At 45.7% G+C, this 22770-nt stretch overlaps 1 protein-coding gene across 1 annotated transcript; it reads right to left on the reverse strand.

The window, feature by feature from the left end:
- Window positions 1-1196: 1196 nt before the first annotated feature.
- Window positions 1197-18524, reverse strand: RNASEK (ribonuclease K). The gene is made up of 3 exons (XM_068274103.1): window positions 18395-18524; window positions 7103-7185; window positions 1197-3606 (listed from the first exon to the last, which is right to left on the reverse strand). Exons 1-3 carry the CDS (start codon window positions 18470-18472, stop codon window positions 3462-3464), a joined length of 306 nt encoding a protein of 101 aa, XP_068130204.1. The 5' UTR covers window positions 18473-18524; the 3' UTR covers window positions 1197-3461.
- Window positions 18525-22770: the final 4246 nt, after the last annotated feature.

Below are 22770 nucleotides of genomic sequence, written 5' to 3' on the forward strand. Positions count from 1 at the left end.
AGCCAGTCAATCTGCATTGATTAAAAGTATATCAATGTCAGCCTTCATATCCGTCTCAGGTGTCCTTTAACGGGGGAAATGAGGATGGGAGAAAACATCACAGCAAACCTATCTCTGTCCAAAATTCTAATTTTTCAAGGAGTATTAACAGGAACCAGAAGGACCAAGAAGAGCAACAGACAATGCAGGAGGTATGTGGATCCAGCATGGCTCTGTGCCTAACTTGGGTAACTGTTCAAGTCCGATATGCTGTAATTTAAAAAAACAAACAGCCCCTGGGGGGTACTTACCTCGGGAGGGGGAAGCCTCTGTCACCCAATGAGGCTTCCCCCATCCTCTTCACCCTCCAGCACTGGCTGCCCCCAAGTGCCAGCGATGTAAATATTTACCTTTCACACGCCTGTGCAGTAGCGGTTTTACGATCAGGCTCAACTATTTCTGTCTGAGTTGATCAGAAAACTGACACTGCAGCTGTACAGATTGTAAATACTGCCGCACTTGCGCACAGCTTGTTGGGGGATTTTTGGGGCTGCTGGTGTTGGATCCCCAAGGCTCAAGAGGACTGGGGAGTCTCATTAGGATCCAGAGGCTTCCCCCTCCAAAAGTAACCCTCCCCCCCCCCCCCCCCCCAGGGGGCACCTTTTTTTCCCCTTACAGATCCAGTTTAAACTCAAAAACATCATTCCTAATTCATTCACTACCAGTTACATTCACCACTGCATTGCTTCTTGGACTGTACCAAGCTTTGCGGGAAGCTGGCTGGTGTTTACTTTTAGGGTCCGATTCCACTTGTGCGTTGAGTATTGCCACAGTAAAAATTTTAATGCGGCTGCGAATTTCGCATGCGGGTGTATGCGAATTTTCATGCGAAGTCATATGTATGCGAATTTAACCATGGCAGTGCCTGTGTGCTTTTCCATTGATTCCATGCAAATTCGCATACCAAAACCGCATGCGAATTCCCTACTAAATACATTGTATGCAAATCGCATAGCAGTATGCGGTATGCGAATTCTGATGGCTCTGCCGTGCAGATTTTTTCTGCACAGGAAAACGCTCAGAAATCCTGACAAGTGGAAAAAGTCCCATCCACTTGTATTGTCTATGCGAATCTGCATGCAGAAAACGCATGCAGATTCGCTCTAGTGAAAACAGGTAAAAATCGGTAAAAAGATAGCTTAGTGCACACACCGAAATCACACAACTCTGTCACTTTATTCAACAATCACATCATAAATAACACATCCCAGAATAAGGAGGGGGGGGGGGGGGGTCAGGCAGGTCAGATGGAAAAGGGGGGGGGGGGGATGGGGAGAGGCGACGTAGCTGGAATGGGTGGGGGAAATGCAGAGCTGACTAGCAGCAATGTCTCCGCTGGTCCCAGTGTGTCACAAATATACATAGATCAAGAATTTACGTCTAAGTTATTGTAAAGTGTCCCGTATCTCGGAGATGTGGGTGGTCATCTTCCTGTAAGATCTTCAGACTTCCCCTCTGGCTGGCTTCTAATAACCTCCATAGGAAAGACAAAAATTACGTCTTTACAGTCTCTCAACACTCAAAATGAGACATTCACAGGACCTGTGGCAGCATACAGACCACATGACTGAAGATCTTATTTCACATGAGCCGTGACAGTATGGTCTTCTGATGACAGCCCTCAGTGGTGGATCCGGTGAGGAAAAGTAGGGCTTCACCAATGTGCTTCGCATCGCTTCTCACTGTGGCAGTCCATGGTATTGCTCAAGGGAGTCTCAAAATCAGGGCTGTGGAGTCGGAGTAATTTTTGGGTACTCCGAGTCAGTACTTTCATAAACTGAGGAGTAGGGTGATTTTTGTACACTTTCCATAGCTCTGCAAGGGCTGTGTAGTCGACGAGACAGATCACTGTTGGGTACCTGGAGTCGCTGGATACATAAACGGAGTCGGATCATTTTTATACAGACTCCACAGCTCTGCTAACAATACTTAGGGTCCTTATACACAGAATGCATCCAGAAGGGTTAAATCACATATAAACTAACACAATGCCACATGTGACTTTGACTTTTTTTTTTTTTTTTTACCATGACTAACGCGATGCATTCGCTGTAGAAGGACCCTTAAGAAAAACTCCTATAACCCACCAGAGTAGTTCTGGGCAAGCTCATTGGCTGAATCACTCATTCGTTCATATATATCTCTGAGGAACTCAAGCAGTGAGATTAAGTACACACTTGGGCAGAAAATCAGTGCAAGGAAAATTGGGTGTATAAAAAGGTGCCCATTAAAAAGGTGCAATTGTTAGTTAACGATCCGGTTTTCAAAATAATAGATTTTATTTAATCAAACCATAGCATTAAAATATTCAACTTGGGATCATATCTATACCAATTACTATCATAGCTATATATAAAAAAAAAAAAAAAATCTATCAACAATTTCTTTGAGAAAACTCAAAAATAGTTTGAAACTGTGTGGGCCAACCAAATTCCCTGTTTTTATACGATACAATCCGAATAATCTGATCAAACACGATCGTTTACTAAATATTGTACCTTTAATGGGCAACTTAAGTGGCGTAACGCCTAACATCAACCAGTCAAAACCTTGGATCTTGGCATCAGTTCCATTCTTATTTTTCTAGCATCGGTTTTGATAAAATTGTCTGAGTGTTCCTGGCCACACCCACCCAGTATAGAGTGGGTACAAATGTGTGGCTGTGGGGATGCCTAATCAATAAAAACCATCAAGCAGCTCTTAAAATGAACCTAAAGTAAAAAATAAAACTAAAGTTATGTAAAATAACTAAAGCAGTCATCACAAATAAAAATGTGAATTTGGTGAGGTCAGCAGAACACCCTCATATCTCTTCTGGGAGGGGCTCAGCTCTCTGGTGCCAAAATCTCACTGCTGGAACCTCAAAGACATGGATGGATAAATAGATGCACCCGAGTCAACCCAAAACCGAATGTCAGGTGTCTGGGGACTGAGGCTTTAGCATGCTCTGTGGGTGGATAGGTCTATACAGGTCTGTGCTGTGACCAGAGCTGTGGAGGTGGAGCAATTTTGGGTACCTGAAGTCAAGTCAGTGGCTTCAATAAACAGAGGAGTCGGAGTTGCAGGATTTTTGTACCCACTCCACAGCCCTGGTAAGAATTAGACGAAGGAGTCAGAGTCAAGGAGTCTGATTTTGGATCCCTGGAGTCTTAGTTGGTGGTTTCATCAACTGAGGAGGAGGAATTGGAGTCAGATGATTTTTGTACCGACTCCACAGCCCTGGTATTAGACTAAAGAGTCAGAGCAATTTTGATTCCCTGGAGTCGGAAGTTTCATAAACTGAGGAGTTGGAGTCAGATGAGGTTTGTACCGACTCCACAGCCCTGGCTGTGACTGCACTATCTTCAGAGGGTAGGTGGTAAGTGGCTGGGGTTACAGGAAGCAGGACACACCCCCAGTGGCAGACCGTGGCAGACCATGGCTCAGCGCACCATGTACTCCTTCCTCTTGTTCATTCGCACCTGGCAGAAGGACCAACCGCCAAGCAGGACGTAGAGCGCCGCAGCAATGAAACAGTTATAGGAGACTTGCTCGTATAGCGCATACATCTTGGAGGGAGGCTTCGGGCTGTGGAAAACAACAATCATCAGGTTAATCTCTGTTCATCCAGATTTCTGTTAAGAAAACTGCAATTTAACACAAACCTGAAGCAAAAAAAACAAAAAAAAAACAAAGCATAAAACCTTTTGATATAACGAATTGTAGGTTTAGTACGGATAATGAATAGAACATTAGTAGGAAAGACAACATTTTTATTTTCAGTTATGTAGCCTTATTTATAAGATTGCATCATCCTGTCACAAATGCAGTTTTAAATCCACACTGTCTTAAGCAATATGGCCTTGTTCACATCTAAAAATCGCGATCGCTGACACCAGCATTTTGAGAATTTTGTGCGCGATTATTTTTAGCACCTCCCAGCGCTAACCTGCTTTTTTTTTTAAAAAAAATCGCTTTTCTAAGCGCTTTTGTAGAGCGATTTGTTTTTTTCACTTCTTGATGCAAGTCAGGAAGTGAACTCTTTGACCCGGAAAAGAATAAATACAATGGCCTCAATTCACTAAGCTTATCTCCTGTCTTTAAAGTGAATGGTTACCAATTATAAAAAAAAAAAAAAAGTCAGATACTCACCAAATGAGAGGGTCCTAATGAGCCTTCCCTCTCCTCTCCCGGTGCCCAGTGGATCATCCGTTCAAATCCCCCGCCGCGGGGGACTTTGGAAGTCTTCGGGAGCACTCGGGCTCCCGAAGACGGGCCGCTCCATACTGCGCACGCGCGAGTGCGTCATAGTGGGAACTCGTGCATGCGCAGTATGGAGCTGCCCGTCTTCGGGAGCCCGAGTGCTCCCGAAGATTTCCGAAGTGGCAGTATTTGACCGAACTGGTCGAATACTGCAACGGGGGATCGTGAGCGGGACCGGGAGAGGAGAGGGAAGTCTCATTAGGACCGAGCCTTCCCTCTCCTTAGGTGAGTATCTGACTTTTTTTTTTTTTTTTTTTTATTATTAAATCGGTACACATTGGCTTTAATAATGTTTCTAGAGTTATCACCATGGTGATAAGGCATGTAGTATTCAGGAAACATTTTACCCCAGGCAAAGCTAAAGCGGATCTGGGATGAAAAATTAACTAGAACAAGTACCTTGTCTACATATCTTATCTAAAGTTTAGATAGTTTACACAGCAAATCTAGCTGCAAACAGCTTCAATAGAATAGGATTATTTCTTCCTGTCACACGACAGCAGCCATGTTTGTAAACGTTACACACAACAAACTTATCTGCATCATCAGCACTCAGCCTGTGAGAAAGAAAGAAAGAAAAAAAAAAAAAAAAAACGAATCCCCCCCTCCCTCCTCCTCTGAAATCTCTGGCTAGTAATACCTCCCCCTCCTGCCCAGACTGAGCTCCCATGAGCCCTTGCTACCGTCTGAAAATGCCAAGGCTCTCTGAAATGCTGTGGGCGAGGCTTGTTTAGTTTATAGGGAATTAAAGTATTAAAACAAAAAAGTATTTGGCTTGAGGAATGCCCTATAAAACAATAGGAAAAGAACACAATTATGCAATGAGTAAAAGTTCATCTCGGACCCACTTTAACTCTGTCTTTAAAGGGAACCTAAACTGAGAAGGATATGGATTTTTCCTTTTAAAGAGAACCCGAGGTGGGATTTAATTATGTTACTGGGGCCCAGAGGCTGGTTGTGCACACTAAGACCAGCCTCCGTTGCCCCATGGTGTGCCTCTAAGACCCCCCTGCGCGCCGCTATACCCCCGCAGTGCTGGCGACACGCAGCGGAGGAGGCGGGGGAGCGGCGCTGACTGACAGCGCATAGGTAAACATTGTGCTGGCGACGCGCTGCGTGTCGCCAGCACTGCGGGGGTGTAGCGGCGCGCAGGGGGGTCCTGGAGGCACACCATGGGGCAACAGAGGCTGGTGTTAGTGTGCACAACCAGCCTCTGTGCCCCAATAACATAATTAAATCCCACCACGGGTTCTCTTTAAAATAAAACCAGTTGCCTGGCTCTCCTGCTGATCCTGTGTCTCCAATACTTTTAGCCACAGCCCCTCAACAAGCATGCCGATCAGGTGCTCTGACTGAAGTCAGACTGGATTAGCAGCATGCTTGTTTCAGGTGTGTTATTCAGCCAATACTGCAGCTAAAGAGATCAGCAGGGCTGCCAGACAACTGGTATTGTTTACAAGGAAAAATCCATATCCCTCTCAGTTTAGGTTCCCATTAAGGGCCCTTTTCCACTAGCGGCGTTTGCGATGCTGAATCGCAAAATCACAAACCGCTAGTGATTTTTTAAAATCGCTACGGTTAGCTAAATAACAGGAATCGTGGTAGGTTATTTCCACTACTGCGATTCGTTCTTGGCTCAAACGCGATCGCGCTGCGGAGCGATATTTGCCGTGATTTTGCTGTGCACACTACAGCATAGCAAAATCGTGAACCCAATCGCTGGAACTTTCCTGCATTTTGCGATTCAGCAATCGCTAGCGTTCAGCGTGAACGCTAGCGATTGCTAGTGGAAAAGGGCCCTAAGGTGAGATCTCTAAAGTTAAGGTTTCAATCCTTTTGGAAAAAAAATTATCAAAAAATAAATAAAATACCGCACCATACTGCTGCGCACCAGCTGCACCGTGTGATATAGGCGATTCATTGCAGCACGGGAAGCTGCGTGACAAAGCGGGCGGTACATCACCCCGGCTACACTGTGAACATCGACTACCCAACAAAACCGGCATGGCCACATTCATAGTAGTGCATTGCTGTGCAACGACCACTTTGTAACGCAAGCTTACCGCACAGCAATGCACCACCTATGTGACATAGGTGGTGCATTGCTGTGCGGTAAGCTGCGTTACAAAGTGGTCATTACACAGCAATGCATTACTATGGAAAGCATGCTTCACTTCTATTGTTAACAAGTGTGTTTATCGGTAACGCACTGCACCATGCTGCAACCAGTTACACACCTGCTGCACTGTGAACGTCACATTCACAGTGTGGCAGGTGTGTTGCGGTGTAACGGGTTGCAGTATGGTGCAGTGTGTTACCGGTAAACACACTTGTTAACAATAGAAGTGAGGCAAACTTGCCATAGACTGTATGCTTCACTGTACCTGAGGCCATCACAGGGAACGCAACGGCTTCTGTGAACCTGACCTATCCGTTTTGCATCCGTGAAATGAAAACTGATAGAAATGGAATGGAACTGTACAGATTTATGTTGGATAAAGCCAGCCTAAGGGCTCATACACACTGCAGAACGCGAGCGCAATTTCTTGCATGCGTTCCCAAAGCACAGATTGGGCTTTGTGCTCAGACATCCGTGGCTGCAGCTTTATAGAATTCATTGGGAAAATGTGTGCGTCATGCAACAAAATGTTCCTTTTCATGTCACCATGCAAATCGAACGCTACGTGCAGTGCTTCAAAATTGACAGCGCTGCACATAGTGTGAACCAGCCCTCCACTAATGCAGCACAGGTACACTTTAAAGAAAATGTTCCATGCAGGTATGCTTTTATAGGGAAATACTTTAGCCATTTCACACTTACTCCTCAAATAGGTCCGCCTCTTCAAAGGGCACATCCTCAATCAGCACGGCGGAATGGACATTGAAGAAAATTCCCAGCAATACCTGGAACAGAACAGAGGTTTGTGAAACATATGGAAATCTGAAAATCATTACACATTATTTATATAGTGCCGACATCTTCCACAGCGCTTTACAGAGTAAATCAGGGAGGTGAAGAGGCGCCCAGTTTGTGTATAAAATACTTTAAACAATAAAATTTGAAAGAAGGGAGGTGGCTTACCTCATAGACGACATCACTTTGGATAAAGAAGTTTAATAATAATAAAGCACAAAACGCATTTCATGGGATCTAGCCCACTTCCTCAGGCCAAATAAAGTGCCGCTCTGTCTATAAAGCTGCGTTTGGGGAGCGTCTAGGGCCAATTAAGGGGGAAGACAATTAACTTATCTGTATTTTTTTTGGGCGTGGGCGGAAACCAGAGTAAACACACACACACACAGACAAAGACACACAGACACAGACAGACACACACAGACAGACACACACAGACAGACACACACAGACACACACAGACACACACAGACACACACACACAGACACACACACACAGACACACACACACACAGACACACACACACACAGACACACACACACACACAGACACACACAGACACACAGACACACAGACACACACACACACACACACACACACACACACACACACACACACACACACACACACACACAGACACACAGACAGACACAGACTCTGGGAGACGTGTGGAGAACATAAATACCATGTAGATAGTACCCTGGCTGGTATTTGAACAGGACCCAGCACTGCAAGGCGAGAGTGCTAACCACTTCACCACCTTGCTGTCCTGATACAAATTTCATGTTAATTTCATGGAGCCTGGACTTGAACCTTGTCAGTATAATAAAAAATGACGCTTGTATCACATCTTTCATTCATTTTCCCTGCACTGCAATAATCCATCAAATACTGAATGAAATACTGCATGAGGTAAAAACCTTTGCATTGAAATGAAGTTGTTTGATAATTGACCTTTAAATTTAACTATTACCGCATGTGTAATTAGTGAACACTTAATCACTGCATGAGGTAATTTACCACACATTACATTTTTATAGGTTTTAGAGACTTGGGCCCAGGAAGACTCGAGTTTTGCAAACATTGTGTCAGCACGGGGACACTTGTAAAAGGTTTGGTTTCTTCTGGCTAACGTGCAGGCAATGCGTCACTCATCCCCGGGGCTCTGCACAAATACAGACACTGGCTTGTGGTCCCGCAGATCAGGGTGGGGGTAGTGGTCATGTAATCGCAGACTTCAATCTCCTCCTATCATTTGGAGAACATTTAATTAGGGGGTTGTGTAACAACCTTCCTGTTACATCAACTCAGATTTGCTGTAATATTTACACTGTAAATGCTTTGTTCCTCACTCAGATGGGCAGCACTGTGGTGTATTGGAAAACTCTCGCCTTGCAGCTATCTGCATGGAGTTTGTATGCTCTCCGTGTCTACATTGTATACTCCGGGTACTCTGGTTTCCTCCCAAATCTCAAAAACATACAGATAAGTTAATTGGCTTCCCCCTAAATTGGCCCTAGACTACGCAATACAAAGACATGACTATGGTAGGGATTAGATTGTGAGCCTCCCTGAGGGACAGGTAAGTGACAAGACAATATACTCTATGCAACGCCGCGGAAGATGTTGGCACTACAGGATCTTTTCAAAAAATTAGCATATTGTGATAAAGTTCATTATTTTCTGTAATGTACTGATAAACATTAGACTTTCATATATTTTAGATTCATTACACACAACTGAAGTAGTTCAAGCCTTTTATTGTTTTAATATTGATGATTTTGGCATACAGATCATGAAAACCCAAAATTCCTATCTCAAAAAATTTGTATATTTCATCCGACCAATAAAAGAAAAGTGTTTTTAAAACGAAAAAAGTCAACCTTTAAATAATGATGTTCAGTTATGCACTCAATACTTGGTCGGGAATCCTTTTGCAGAAATGACTGCTTCAATGCGGCGTGGCATGGAGGCAATCAGCCTGTGGCACTGCTCAGGTGTTATGGAGGCCCAGGATGCTTCGATAGCGGCCTTAAGCTCATCCAGAGCGTTGGGTCTTGCGTCTCTCAACTTTCTCTTCACAATATCCCACAGATTCTTTATGGGGTTCAGGTCAGGAGAGTTGGCAGGCCAATTGAGCACAGTAATACCATGGTCAGTAAACCATTTACCAGTGGTTTTGGCACTGTGAACAGGTGCCAGGTCGTGCTGAAAAATGAAATCTTCAACTCCATAAAGCTTTTCAGCAGATGGAAGCATGAAATGCTCCAAAATCTCCTGATAGCTAGCTGCATTAACCCTGCTCTTGATAAAACACAGTGGACCAACACCAGCAGCTGACATGGCACCCCAGACCATCACTGACTGTGGGTACTTGACGCTGGACTTCAGGCATTTTGGCATTTCCCTCTCCCAAGTCTTCCTCCAGACTCTGGCACCTTGATTTCCGAATGACATGTAAAAGTTGCTTTCATCCGAAAAAAGTACTTTGGACCACTGAGCAACAGTCCAGTGCTGCTTCTCTGTAGCCCAGGTCAGGCGTTTCTGCCGCTGTTTCTGGTTCAAAAGTGGGTTCATGCTTTCATCTGCTGAAAAGCTTTATGGAGATGAAGATTTCATTTTTTCAGCACGACCTGGCACCTTCTCACAGTGCCAAAACCACTGGTAAATGGTTTACTGACCATGGTATTACTGTGCTTAATTGGCCTGCCAACTCTCCTGACCTGAACCCCATAGAGAATCTGTGGGATATTGTGAAGAGAAAGTTGAGAGATGCAAGACCCAACACTCTGGATGAGCTTAAGGCCGCTATCGAAGCATCCTGCCCCTCCATAACACCTGAGCAGTGCCACAGGCTGATTGCCTCCAAGCCACGCCGCATTGAAGCAGTCATTTCTGCAAAAGGATTCCCGACCAAGTATTGAGTGCATAACTGAACATAATTATTTGAAGGTTGACTTTTTTTTGTTTTAAAAACACTTTTCTTTTATTGGTCAGATGAAATATGCTGATATTTTGAGATAGGAAATTTGGTTTTTCATGAGCTGTATGCCAAAATCATCAATATTAAAAACAATAAAAGGCTTGAACTACCTCAGTTGTGTGTGTATTTGAATCTAAAATATATGAAAGTCTAATGTTTATCAGTACATTACAGAAAATAATGAACTTTATCACAATATGCTAATTTTTTGAGAAGATCCTGTATATAAATACTAAATAATTTCAGCTCAAAACCATTAGCATCTTATTAACCATTTCCAATTACAATACTATATAATATTGGGCATTTGTGTTTTACAAGAAATGTGAAAAAAAAAAAAGTTTATATTGACTTCCCTGAATAGTTTAACATTTCCCTTCCCTCTCCTCACCCTTCTGTAGCCTGTGAATTGAGCCCGAACGTGCCTTCAATTCACTAAACATTTTTACATTTGGTAATGAAAACAAAAAAATAAATAAATAAAAAAGTTTTGTGACACGTCAGTTCACTAAGGCTCATACCCAGGGCAAGATTTTTTTCAAGATTTTGCCTGATCTTTCGTTTCAAGTGACATTACGTAAAATCGTTAAACAAAAATTCATTAAACGATGGGTTAAGAAACCCTGGGAATGTCGATGACCGTTCATCTTCAACGACTATCATAAAAGATCACACTGCAAAATTTTCCTCCAGACATTTTTGAAAATTTGAAGGATCATTTAGACTATTGTTTTCGCATCCCCTCACTTATGATGATGAAAGATGGACCGGTAACGATCGGTCATCAGCAGGGTTCCCTGATCCAATAGTTTCGTGGGTACTCAGCAACTGACCAAATTTACCACCTTCATGTAGTATGAAAGTTTGAACAGCGAGGAGAACGCCAGCGCATACCACTAAGGCTGCATCCGAAATGACCACCAGCTCAGTGTGCAGCACCTAAATAGATTTTCTGCACACTTTGCATTCAATTCAGATGCAAATCATATACAAATCTGCTACTACTTATTATGCAAACAGGAAACTCAGGAGGAGGGGCTGGGAGCAGCTAACCTGATAGTTACATAGTTACAAAGTTAAGAAAAGGTGGGGGTAAAGGCTGCGCGTCCCTAAACACATGCTGCAATTGAATGGTTAATCGCACAGGCATACACCGCCTCTGCTAGACTGAAAAATGCATGCCCTGCATCCAAAACAAGTGCTAACATTTAATAAATGTTAGCACTTGTCTTGGATGCAGGGCATGCATTTTTCAGTCTAGCAGAGGCGGTGTATGCCTGTGCGATTAACCGTTCAATTGCAACATGTGTTTAGGGACTCGCAGCCTTTACCCCCACCTTTTCTTAGTATGAAAGTTTACCTACACCATCTACTTATAGGATGCAAAATCCGTAAACCTTCATACCACTGGGAGGTGGTACAATTGGTCAGTGATTAGCCAATCAAAATTGAAGGCGTGTACCAGGCTTAAACTGTACCTAAAGGGGAAAACTTGCCACTAGGGCGTACTTCCCTCAGGAGGGGGAAGCCTCTGGATCCTAAGGAGGCTTCCCAGTCGTCCTCAGCAGAAGGGATCCAGCGCCGGCTCCCCCGAAAGTCCGCTTGTTGTCGCTCCTGTGCAGGCGCAGCAGCAGCTTTCCCTCGTGCTACTACAGAAATAGTCAAGCCCAATTTGGTCCACTCTATGGTGGCGGAAAATTTCAGCAGAACTGCGATTGCCTTTTAAGAAAATCAAAAACGCATTCAGCATGAATGCATTCGCACGATTCCACCAAAGAGGGAAAAAAGTGTGTTTTATTTTTTTATTAACCCTCTCCTGGCAGTTAATTAATTCTGCCACATAGGCAGAAATAATTTATTTTATTTTTTTGTTTCATGTAAAGCTACCAGAGTGGTAGCTACATGAAACACCACTAGAGGGCGCATGTGTCCCTCTAGTGCGATCGTCACCGGAATAAATAGCAAACAGGGGAAAGCGTATAGAACGCGTTCCCGTTTGGCTTTTCCTGTCGCCATGGCAACGATCGGAATGACGTCATGGACGTCAGACGCCTCCGATCCAGCCCTTAGCGCTGCCCCAAAGTCATTGGTCCGAGCAGCGCAGGGCTCTGGTGAGGGGGGGCTTTTCCGCCGCAGAGCGGCGATCAAGCTGTATGCGCGGCTAGCAAAGTGCTAGCTGCGCGTACAGCACTTTAAATGGGGCGAATCGCCCCACCAGGGCCTGACAACTCCTCCTGCACGGCATAGCCCGAGCTCAGCTCGGGCTTACCGCCAGGAAGGTTAACCACTTCAGCCCTCAGTAGTTTTTACTTTATGCATCCGAGCAATGTTCACCTCCTATTCATTAGCCTATAAACTTTATCACAATGAACTGATCTGTATCTTGTTTTTTCCGCCACCAATTAGGCTTTCTTTGGGTGGTACATTTTGCTAAGAGCTACCTTACTGTAAGTGCATTTTAACAGTGAGAAGAAAAAAAAATTTTGCATCCATCACTATTTACAAGCTTACAATAATAATAATAATAAAAAAAAATAAAATAGAAATATTTCATCTTTACAGATATTGAAAAAAGTTTAGACCCTTTTTTTGAAGGCAATTTTTTTATTATTATACATTTTATTTGGGTATTTTTGGGAGGGTGGGATGTAAATAGTAATTTTTTTTTAATGAAAATATACGTTTATTTTATTTTTTTTAATGTAGATGTAGTTTTACTTTTTGGCCACAAGATGGCAACCTTAGGTTTGTTTACATGACGTCACTAAGCGTAGCATGTACGCTTAGAAGGACGTAGGAGTCAGAAAAAACGAGGCTTCTGAGAGAAGCCATTGCTTTTTCTTCCGGGGAGAGGAATCATTGATCAGGCACCATGGCCCGATTCAGTGATTCCTGGGCTAACAATCCGCGACCAGTAGCGCGCATGCACGCAATCGGCCGCGGGAGCGCACATGGCCTCCTGGACATAGCTTCTACGTCCAGGAAGCTTAAATGGTTAAATAATGTACCCACTACATGATTTCTACAACAATTTTCCCAATGACTGACGATTTTTTGAGTGACGTGCGATTGTTTTCGCAATCTTGCAACGTATGTACAGGCGGGTTATTACACAAGCAAGGTTTGCCAATAACGACTGTCCAGGCGAATCATATCTTAAGATCCCTGTATACTCCTGCGCAAAGTGCCACAATCGCTTGAACTCTCGTACGCACCCGTTGCGTGTACCCGCCAGCAGGAGGATGGACCAGGGAGCTTGACGCTGGGGGACGTCACTGGATCCATATTCCTGCGTCATCAGGTGAGTGTTCAGCTTTACCGTACTTTGGAAAATCGCAAGCCTTTTCAAAAACAAAAATGGAACGCAGCCAGTGTGAAAGGGTCCTCATGCAATTACAGCAAATTACCAAACCGTTACCGCATGTGTGAAAATCTTAGTGAATTTCTGGTGTTGGTGGAGGCGAAATTACGGAACATTACATTTTTAACAAACAGGTTTTAGAGAAATGACGCCATTGTGCAAAATTACACAGAAAAGTCCTATATGGGTTAGGCTAGCCATGCATGGGTCCACTTATGTGCAGCTAGCGGCCAATCTGATTCTTTCAATTTGATTGTAAAGGGGCCCATACACTTACCGATTTTTCCCGCCGATACAATCACTGATCGAATCGGCTGTAAAATGGTCACGCAAACGCTGACCGATCGATTTCCGTCCAAAAATCGTTCCAGTCATTCCTGTCTGTGTGGAAGATTTCGTTCGATTGCCGGCGGGTCGGGAGTGTGTAGATAGCAGCGTTCCAATGCCCGACGACCAACGCAATACATAATCTGTTCCGCCGGCACGAGTCCCCGCTGCTCCGTCTCCACAATGGGCTCCGAGTCCAGCAGGCTTCACTTCTTCCTGTCCCAGCAGGAAGTTTAAACAGTAGAGCGCCCTCTACTGTTTAACGTTCCCCCGGCAGGGAGTAAAGTGAAGCTGGAGGAGCCCAGACAGGCGAAGAGACAGCGGAGTTTAGGGGACTTGCGCCGGAGCAGGTAATGTATAGCTGGCGCGGAATGGGGTGGCGGCAGCTCCACAGATGGTGAATCGATTTCATGCTGAAGTCGATTCACAATCTGTTTGCAGTGAAGGCAGCCATACGATCCCTCTCTGATCAGAGAGGGATCTATCTGCTGATCGGTCTGGTGGCAAATCCACCAGTGTATGGCCACCTTAAAGATTGATTCCAGTATCACACTGGTAGATTTGATCACAGCGATTAGATCTGTTAGGAATGTTGACAAAACATCTACCTGTGGAAGTCACATAGCTGGCATGCTGTCCTGGCAGTACTTGTGTGGTGACACTTAGCAAGGAGACAAGGGTTTTTGTTGTGAATACAGGGTTGTCACACACAGAGGCAGCCTTCTGCCAGCCCCATCCAGAGCTCAGAGCTTTCATCCTATGTGTGACCTGCAGGCAGTGTTTACATGTCCACATAGTCTGCTTTCTGTACACAGCTCCTCCCTACACTGTCTACAGGCAACACACTCCACTCCCTCCATCCAACTACATGTGGCAGAGAGCCCTGTACATCCATGAAGATTATAGACATAGACAGGCACTGCGTAGGTCAGTTTTATTGCTATCTTTGTACCAATTTGGGATACCACCTTCACTTCCTGTGTTAACATTGCAAGAAAATGAATTCCATAAAGTGAGGGTTGTCACCAGAATAGGAGCGAACAACATTCTACTAGTTACCTGTGAAAAAGAGGGCCTTCTCCCAATAATAACTACACCTACAGCAGAAATATCATCCTAGTGGCCCTATAACAGATTCCATACTAAAGGTGCCCATACACTCGTCAGACTGGCAGCAGATAGATAAGAAATGCATCTGATGATCTATCTGATGCGTTTTTAGAACATTTTTTACCAGGATAGAATTCCAATAGATTTCAGTTTGAAATCTATTGAAATTCGATCTGATGGCATTTTTTTTCCATCAGATTTCCATTAAGGCCAATGCAAACTGATAAGCAATCTCATCAGATCGACCTAAATTTTCCACCCTGCCAGTTCGAGATGGAAATCCATCGAAATCGGCCATCAATTGGTCGATTGGCCAACCGATTTGCAAACGATCAATCGATCGGGATCGATCGGTCGGCCAGAAAATCGGCTGAGTGTATGGGCCCCTTAACTGTCTAGTGAACACAAGTCTGACCAACTCAGGTAGAGATATTAAAGTGTGGGACACACTTTTTTAATTATGATTGGCCAATCACTGACCAATTTTACCACCTCCATGTACTATGAGGGTTTACCTACACAGTCTGCTCATAGTATTCAAGATCTGTTGACTCTCATACTACATAAAGAGGTGATAACATTGGTCAGTGATTGATCAATCATAATTGAAAGTGTGTACCAGGCTTTTTAGACAGCAAGCACAGATGGTGCAGGAATATTCTAACTGACCGGTAAGGTCTTGAGCTTGGAGGAATTTATCAGCTATATGTGAACAGTATTAGAGGCAGAGTATCAGCGCAGAAGGAAGGCAACTAGAGTTGGCCGACAGCAACACAATGGCGGGACCCAGAGGACACAGTGACCTGACAGGCTAGAAAAAGCCTCAAGTAAGTTACTATTATTATTTAGTATTTATGTAGCACCATCTTCCGCAGTGCTGTACAGAGTATATTGTCTTGTGACTAACTATCCCTCAGAGGGGCTCACAGTCTAGTCCCTACCAGTCTTTTTTTTTTTCATTTTGCAATCCTACTTACATGAATAGCCCTTGGATTTTTGGAGAAGTGCGACAGGTCACATGACAGCTCAGCCCATGGAAAGGGGAAGTGCAGCCAAATCACAGGGTGACTCAAATACTAAGAACCTCGGCTAGAGTAAGGCCTGGGACCCACTAGCAGCGCTTTTATAAGTCTTTTCTAAGCAGTAGCGATTTAAAATACTCTTCTAATGCAATGCTATGGTGTGTGTGTTTTTTTTTAGTAAAAAAAAAAAAAAAAATCCTTGAAGTGGGATCACACCCATAGCATTACATTAGCAAGAGCGTTTTAAATCACAAGTGCTTACACAAGGCTTAGAAAAGTGCTGCTAGTGGGTTCCAGGCCTAATGCTGGGCATACATGGCTCTATTTTGCCACTCGATTCACTTATCTTCCGCGCGTTTTTAAAAAAATTTTTTGAATTGTCGTCAATGCGGAATCGAGCAGCGAAACGCTCGGGCCAGAGATCGGACATGTCAGAAATGATCTATCGAGCCGTGTATTCCCAGCATTAGGCCTTCTACAAACTCGGAGCCAGTCTATCTCTGCCAAGGGTCTAGTGTGTGACACACACACACACACACACACACACACACACACACACCACACAAACACACACAAACACACACAAACACACACAAACACACACAAACACACACAAACACACACAAACACACACAAACACACACAAACACACACAAACACACACAAACACACACAAACACACACAAACACACACAAACACACACAAACCCCGTGCCAGCAATTGTGTGTATAAGTGGCTCAGTAATTCAGTGCAGGATAACTGACCAGCAGTTACCAAATCTTAGCCCCTGTACACTGATGCCAATTTCAGCTCCAATCTAAAATTAATTAGCATAATCCCCAAACATTTTGTTTTGCTCACCCCTACAAGCCTTACCTTTACACACAGCATTGCATAGAGGATTGATAGCACCCTCTGCAGGCAGATACAGTCAGGTGACATATATACACACACAATGTGTAGAGCCCCCAACAGATTCTGTTACAGATAGGGCATGAGAAGCAAAACATTCAAATAGCTCGCATGCAAATTGTAGGCAGCTCAGAATTGAACCAATGAAAAAAGCAGCAGAAAGTGCATTTGACTGGCCCAATTCCCAGCTGTATACACTCTACATTCAATTTGCAAATCAGAATTACTGTATCTGCTTCTTGTCCATCACCATCTGCAGTGTAGCATGATGCAGACAGACACGATACACTGGGTGCTGGGAATCTACCCACAGACAGAGTAACAAGGGCGCTAGGTCACTTCTGGGTACACAGCTGGAAACCTCACAGGGAACAGTTTTCCAATCACAGCACGCTCTACAGCACAAAGCGTTGTGATTGGCCAAACATTGCAGGCAAAGTTTACTGCAACCTATTGGAAATCTAGCAGTTCAAGAAGGTGCTGCCCACCCAATCAAGTTGGATTTCCCTATGAGGCTTTCTGCTGGGTCCCCTAAAGTAGACTAGCGCCATAAAAAATATAAGTTAAGTGATTATCCACAAAGAGGCAAAGACAGGTAAAAATGATGATGATCAGTCGTGACTACCAAAGAGAGAAACTGACAGGAAAAATAGTGATCTGTGCCCACCCCCCTCCCCCCAACAGTGGGACACAGGCAAGTAATTATGATTAGTGTCAGGTGACCTTCACATTAGGAAAAGGAGAGGTAACACTAATCCCCCAGACACACAAAGACAGATATGTAGTGATAGCGATGAGTGTCAGGTGACCCCTGGAAGAACACAGACAGGTACAAACAGGGGCGTAGCAATAGGGGTTGCAGCGGTAGCGACCGCATCGGGGCCCTTGGACCAGAGGGGCCCCAAGGGGCCCTCCCTGAATTGCAGTATTAGCACTCTATTGGTCCTGTGCTGGTAATAATCACTTCTATAGACACTTTGAATAGTGATAATCATTAACAAACTGTTCCCCATCCCCTTCTTGCACCTCTGACACTGTAGTTGCCATTGGCAGGTTTTGGTGCGCCGTATCAATTGTTATGTATAGAGTGCTTGGGGGGCCCCATTGTAAAACTTGCATCGGGGCCCACAGCTCCAAAGCTACGCCACTGGAATAATGACCAGTCATATGACACCCCCCAATAAGTAAATGAATGAAAAACACAGACAGTTATAATGATCAGTGGTGTCCAAACATGTGACCCCCATAGAGGAACACAGACAGGCAATAATGATCAGTGGTGTCAGAGTCATGTGACCCCCCATAGAGGGATACAGACAGGCAATAATAATGATGTGCCAGAGTCATGTGACCCCCACAGAGGGACACAGACAGGCAATAAAAACGATCCCCCATAGAGGGACACAGACAGGCATTAAGAATGATCCCCCATAGAGGGACACAGACAGACAGTAATGAGGGAGGGGCAGAAGGGTCGGTTACCAGCATGATGACCCCCCACACGCTCAGCACGATCCCGCAAGCGGCCAGCTTGGGCCCGCAGCACAGCAGAGACACCATGACCGACACCCAGCAGCTCCTCAGCAGCAGCACTGACTACACAGCTCCTACACCTCACCCGTCAGCTGACCTCCCGCTCGGCTCTCATTGGCCCGCAACGCAGAACTGGGCGTGGCCGCCGAGCTCCCTGCAGCAGAGTACTGGCAGCCAGAGGAGGGAGCGGAAAGAGGCGGAGCCGGCTGTGTTAGAGCGGAGGTCACGTGACAGGCAGCGTCTGAGCGAGCTCACGTGACCCCAGCATCGTCTACACATATAGTGCCAGTTTCTTCAGTGGTGCTGTGTTCAATAGGGAATAAATAGTGTATATGGTGATCATATACCAGTATCTGAGTCAGTCAGGTAATGGGATTGTACGCTCACTGAGGTAGATGTGTCCTGACATCACTGAGTAGCAGGGCATGGCTCCCAACTGTACCTCAGTCCCTCTTTGGGAACCGCATCCCTCTGTCCCTCTTTCTTCCTCATTTGTCCCTCTTTCAAGGCTGATGTACAGATTATATGTTTGTTTGTTTTTTACTGAAAAAATGTGTTTATTTGACTCTAAACGTTATTTCCATTCTTTAAAGTGAACCTTAAACCTCCTTAGCGGTAACCCCGTGTGTGACACGGGGTAAGCCGCCGGAGGGTGCCGCTCAGGCCCTGCTGGGCCGATTTTCATAATTTTTTTTTTTGCTGGACGCAGCTAGCACTTTGCTAGCTGCGCCAGCACCCCGATCGCCGCCGCCGCGCGCCCGATCGCCGCTATGCGGTGCGGCGCGCGGCCCCCCCCCCCCCCAGACCCCTGCGCTGCCTGGCCAATCAGTGCCAGGCAGCGACAAGGGGTGGATCGGGTCTCCCAATGACGTCCCGACGTCGGTGACGTCATCCCGCCCCGTCGCCATGGCGACGGGGGAAGCCCTCCAGGAAATCCCTTTCTTTGAACGGGTTTTCCTGATCGCCGGAGGCGATCGGCGGGGCTGGGGGGATGCCGCTGAGCAGCGGCTATCATGTAGCGAGCCCTGGGCTCGCTACATGATTTAAAAAAAAAATATAAAAAAAAAACTGCTGCGCTGCTCCCTGGCGGTATTTTTCATACCGCCAAGGGGGTTAAGTGTCAAAAATAAATTGAGTTTTACTCACCTGGGGCTTACCTCAGCCCCCTGCAGCTGATCGGTGCCCACGACGAGTCGCTCTGATGCTCCGGGTCCCGCTGGCAGCCATTTCCGGTTTCGCCGTCAGGCTGGGGAACGCGGCTATTACTACGCGTTCCGAGTCACAATAGCACCCCTATGCGGCCATATGGCCAGAGTTTGGAGAGGGAGGGGGGGTCAGTTTCAGTTATCTGATGACATTTCCCTGCTTGATTGATAGATTTCTTATTTTCAAACGTAAACATGATCAAAAATGAACCAGGATAGAAAGGATCAGTGTGGTTTGAATTGTAAAACAACATATTCTCCTTATGAAATCTTTATGTTATGTGTGACAGGGGCGTGATCAGGGGGTGTGGCTTAAGTGTCCCTCTTTCTTACATCAAAAAGTTGGAAGGAATGGCAGAGAACAGCCCTGGCATTCTTTGGCTCTAAATGATACGTTTCTACAGGCGATCGACTCTCCAATTCCTTTGTAATATCAATCAAATCGATCCACTTTTCAGATCAATTCCATTAATCGGATCGAATTGGATACCAGCTTTACTCCTGTTTGTAGGACCAAACAATCAATATAATCAAACTGAAGAATCAATAGTCTGAAGAATCGTATTGTTATTTGGCCATCTCTAGGAGATAAGAACCAGCTAGCGGTCCACCGCTTCTTCAGTCGGCTCCCATCAGGCCATCTTAACCGGGACCTCTAGACACAGAAAATGTTTCCCCTCTGCTGTCAACCTCTTGAACACTCTCCACACCCCAACCTGCCCCAGGCCTCGTCTCCACTTGAAACGCAGGTAGCCGTTAGTGTTGGGCGAACAGTGTTCGCCACTGTTCGGGTTCTGCAGAACATCACCCTGTTCGGGTGATGTTCGAGTTCGGCCGAACACCTGACGGTGCTCGGCCAAACCGTTCGGCCATATGGCCGAACTAAGAGCGCATGGCCGAACGTTCCCCGAACGTTCGGCTAGCGCTGTGATTGGCCGAACGGGTCACGTGGTTCGGACCCGAACGCGCTCTGATTGGCCGAACTGTCACGTGGTTCGGGTAAATAAATACCCGAACCACGTCATATCTCCGCCATTTGTCTGTGGGTTTAGCTTTGGGTAGGCAGGCAGGGTAGTTCGCGCTCCAGCCACGCTAGCCAGGGTCCCCCCTGTCATTGTGTCACTGCTGGGAACAGTAGTACACCGCTTGCTCAGCCACACTATATAGCATTCTGTTTACTGCCACTCTGTGTACCTCGCTCAGCCACACTATATAGCATTCTGTTTACTGCCACTCTGTGTCTGCTGGGAATAGTGGTACACCGCTCGCTCAGCCACACTATATAGCATTCTGTTCACTGTTCTGTGTCTGCTTGGAATAGTGGTACACCGCTCGCTCAGCCACACTATATAGCATTCTGTTTACTGTTCTGTGTCTGCTGGGAATAGTGGTACACCGCTCGCTCAGCCACACTATATAGCATTCTGTTTACTGTTCTGTGTCTGCTGGGAATAGTGGTACACCGCTCGCTCAGCCACACTATATAGCATTCTGTTCACTGTTCTGTGTCTGCTGGGAATAGTGGTACACCGCTCGCTCAGCCACACTATATAGCATTCTGTTCACTGTTCTGTGTCTGCTGGGAATAGTGGTACACCGCTCGCTCAGCCACACTATATAGCATTCTGTTTACTGTTCTGTGTCTGCTGGGAATAGTGGTACACCGCTCGCTCATCCACACTATATAGCATTCTGTTCACTGTTCTGTGTCTGCTGGGAATAGTGGTACACCGCTCGCTCAGCCACACTATATAGCATTCTGTTCACTGTTCTGTGTCTGCTGGGAATAGTGGTACACCGCTCGCTCAGCCACACTATATAGCATTCTGTTCACTGTTCTGTGTCTGCTGGGAATAGTGGTACACCGCTCGCTCAGCCACACTATATAGCATTCTGTTTACTGTTCTGTGTCTGCTGGGAATAGTGGTACACCGCTCGCTCAGCCACACTATATAGCATTCTGTTTACTGTTCTGTGTCTGCTGGGAATAGTGGTACACCGCTCGCTCAGCCACACTATATAGCATTCTGTTTACTGTTCTGTGTCTGCTGGGAACAGTAGTACACCGCTCGCTCAGCCAGAGTATATAGCATTGTGTTTACTGCCACTCTGTGTACACCGCTCAGCCAGACTATATACCATTGTTTACTGACACTCTGTGTACACCGCTCAGCCAGACTATATACCATTGTTTACTGACACTCTGTGTACACCGCTCAGCCAGACTATATACCATTGTTTACTGCCACTCTGATTCTGCTGGGAACAGTAGTACACCGCTCGCTCAGCCAGACTATATACCATTGTTTACTGACACTCTGTGTACACCGCTCAGCCAGACTATATACCATTGTTTACTGCCACTCTGATTCTGCTGGGAACAGTAGTACACCGCTCGCTCAGCCAGACTATATACCATTGTTTACTGACACTATATAGCAGACTATATAGCATTGTGTGTACACCGCTCAGCCAGACTATATACCATTGTTTACTGACACTCTGTGTACACCGCTCAGCCAGACTATATACCATTGTTTACTGCCACTCTGATTCTGCTGGGAACAGTAGTACACCGCTCGCTCAGCCAGACTATATACCATTGTTTACTGACACTCTGTGTACACCGCTCAGCCAGACTATATACCATTGTTTACTGCCACTCTGATTCTGCTGGGAACAGTAGTACACCGCTCGCTCAGCCAGACTATATAGCATTGTGTTTACTGCCACTCTGTGTACACCGCTCAGCCACACTATATAGCATTGCGTACTCTGCCAGTCAGTGTGTATATTGCTGGGATCAGTAATACTCCACTCACCGTCAACCACTATATGAGCTCAACATGAGTTCCCCAGAGACCTCCGCTGTGAGCAGCACTCCCAACAACAGCAACAGCCAACGCCCCACGCAAGCTATAACATCCACCCCAGCAGCCAGTGGTCAGCAGCAGCCCTCCCCGGAGGAGAACGTTGTGTCCATCAGTCCGTCGCCAGAGCGATTAATGAGGGCTGCCATTGAGGAGATGATGGGGCCTGATGTGGAGGAGGAGGTCTGGCTCAGGCCAGCATCCCAAGTTAATGTTGAGGACGATGAGGGGTCTGTGTCTGGGGATGTTG

The sequence above is a fragment of the Hyperolius riggenbachi genome, chromosome 3 (assembly GCF_040937935.1).
Source record: "Hyperolius riggenbachi isolate aHypRig1 chromosome 3, aHypRig1.pri, whole genome shotgun sequence".
NCBI lineage: Eukaryota > Metazoa > Chordata > Amphibia > Anura > Hyperoliidae > Hyperolius > Hyperolius riggenbachi.

Excerpts from the sequence above, each read along its gene's own strand:
- RNASEK (XM_068274103.1), bottom strand. The coding sequence starts at position 18,472 with ATGGTGTCTCTGCTGTGCTGCGGGCCCAAGCTGGCCGCTTGCGGGATC. Across the intron at positions 7,186-18,394 it reads TGTGGGGGGTCATCATGCTG|GTATTGCTGGGAATTTTCTT; the intron begins GTAACCGACCCT and ends GTTCTGTTCCAG. Across the intron at positions 3,607-7,102 it reads GAGGCGGACCTATTTGAGGA|CCCGAAGCCTCCCTCCAAGA; the intron begins GTAAGTGTGAAA and ends TGTTTTCCACAG.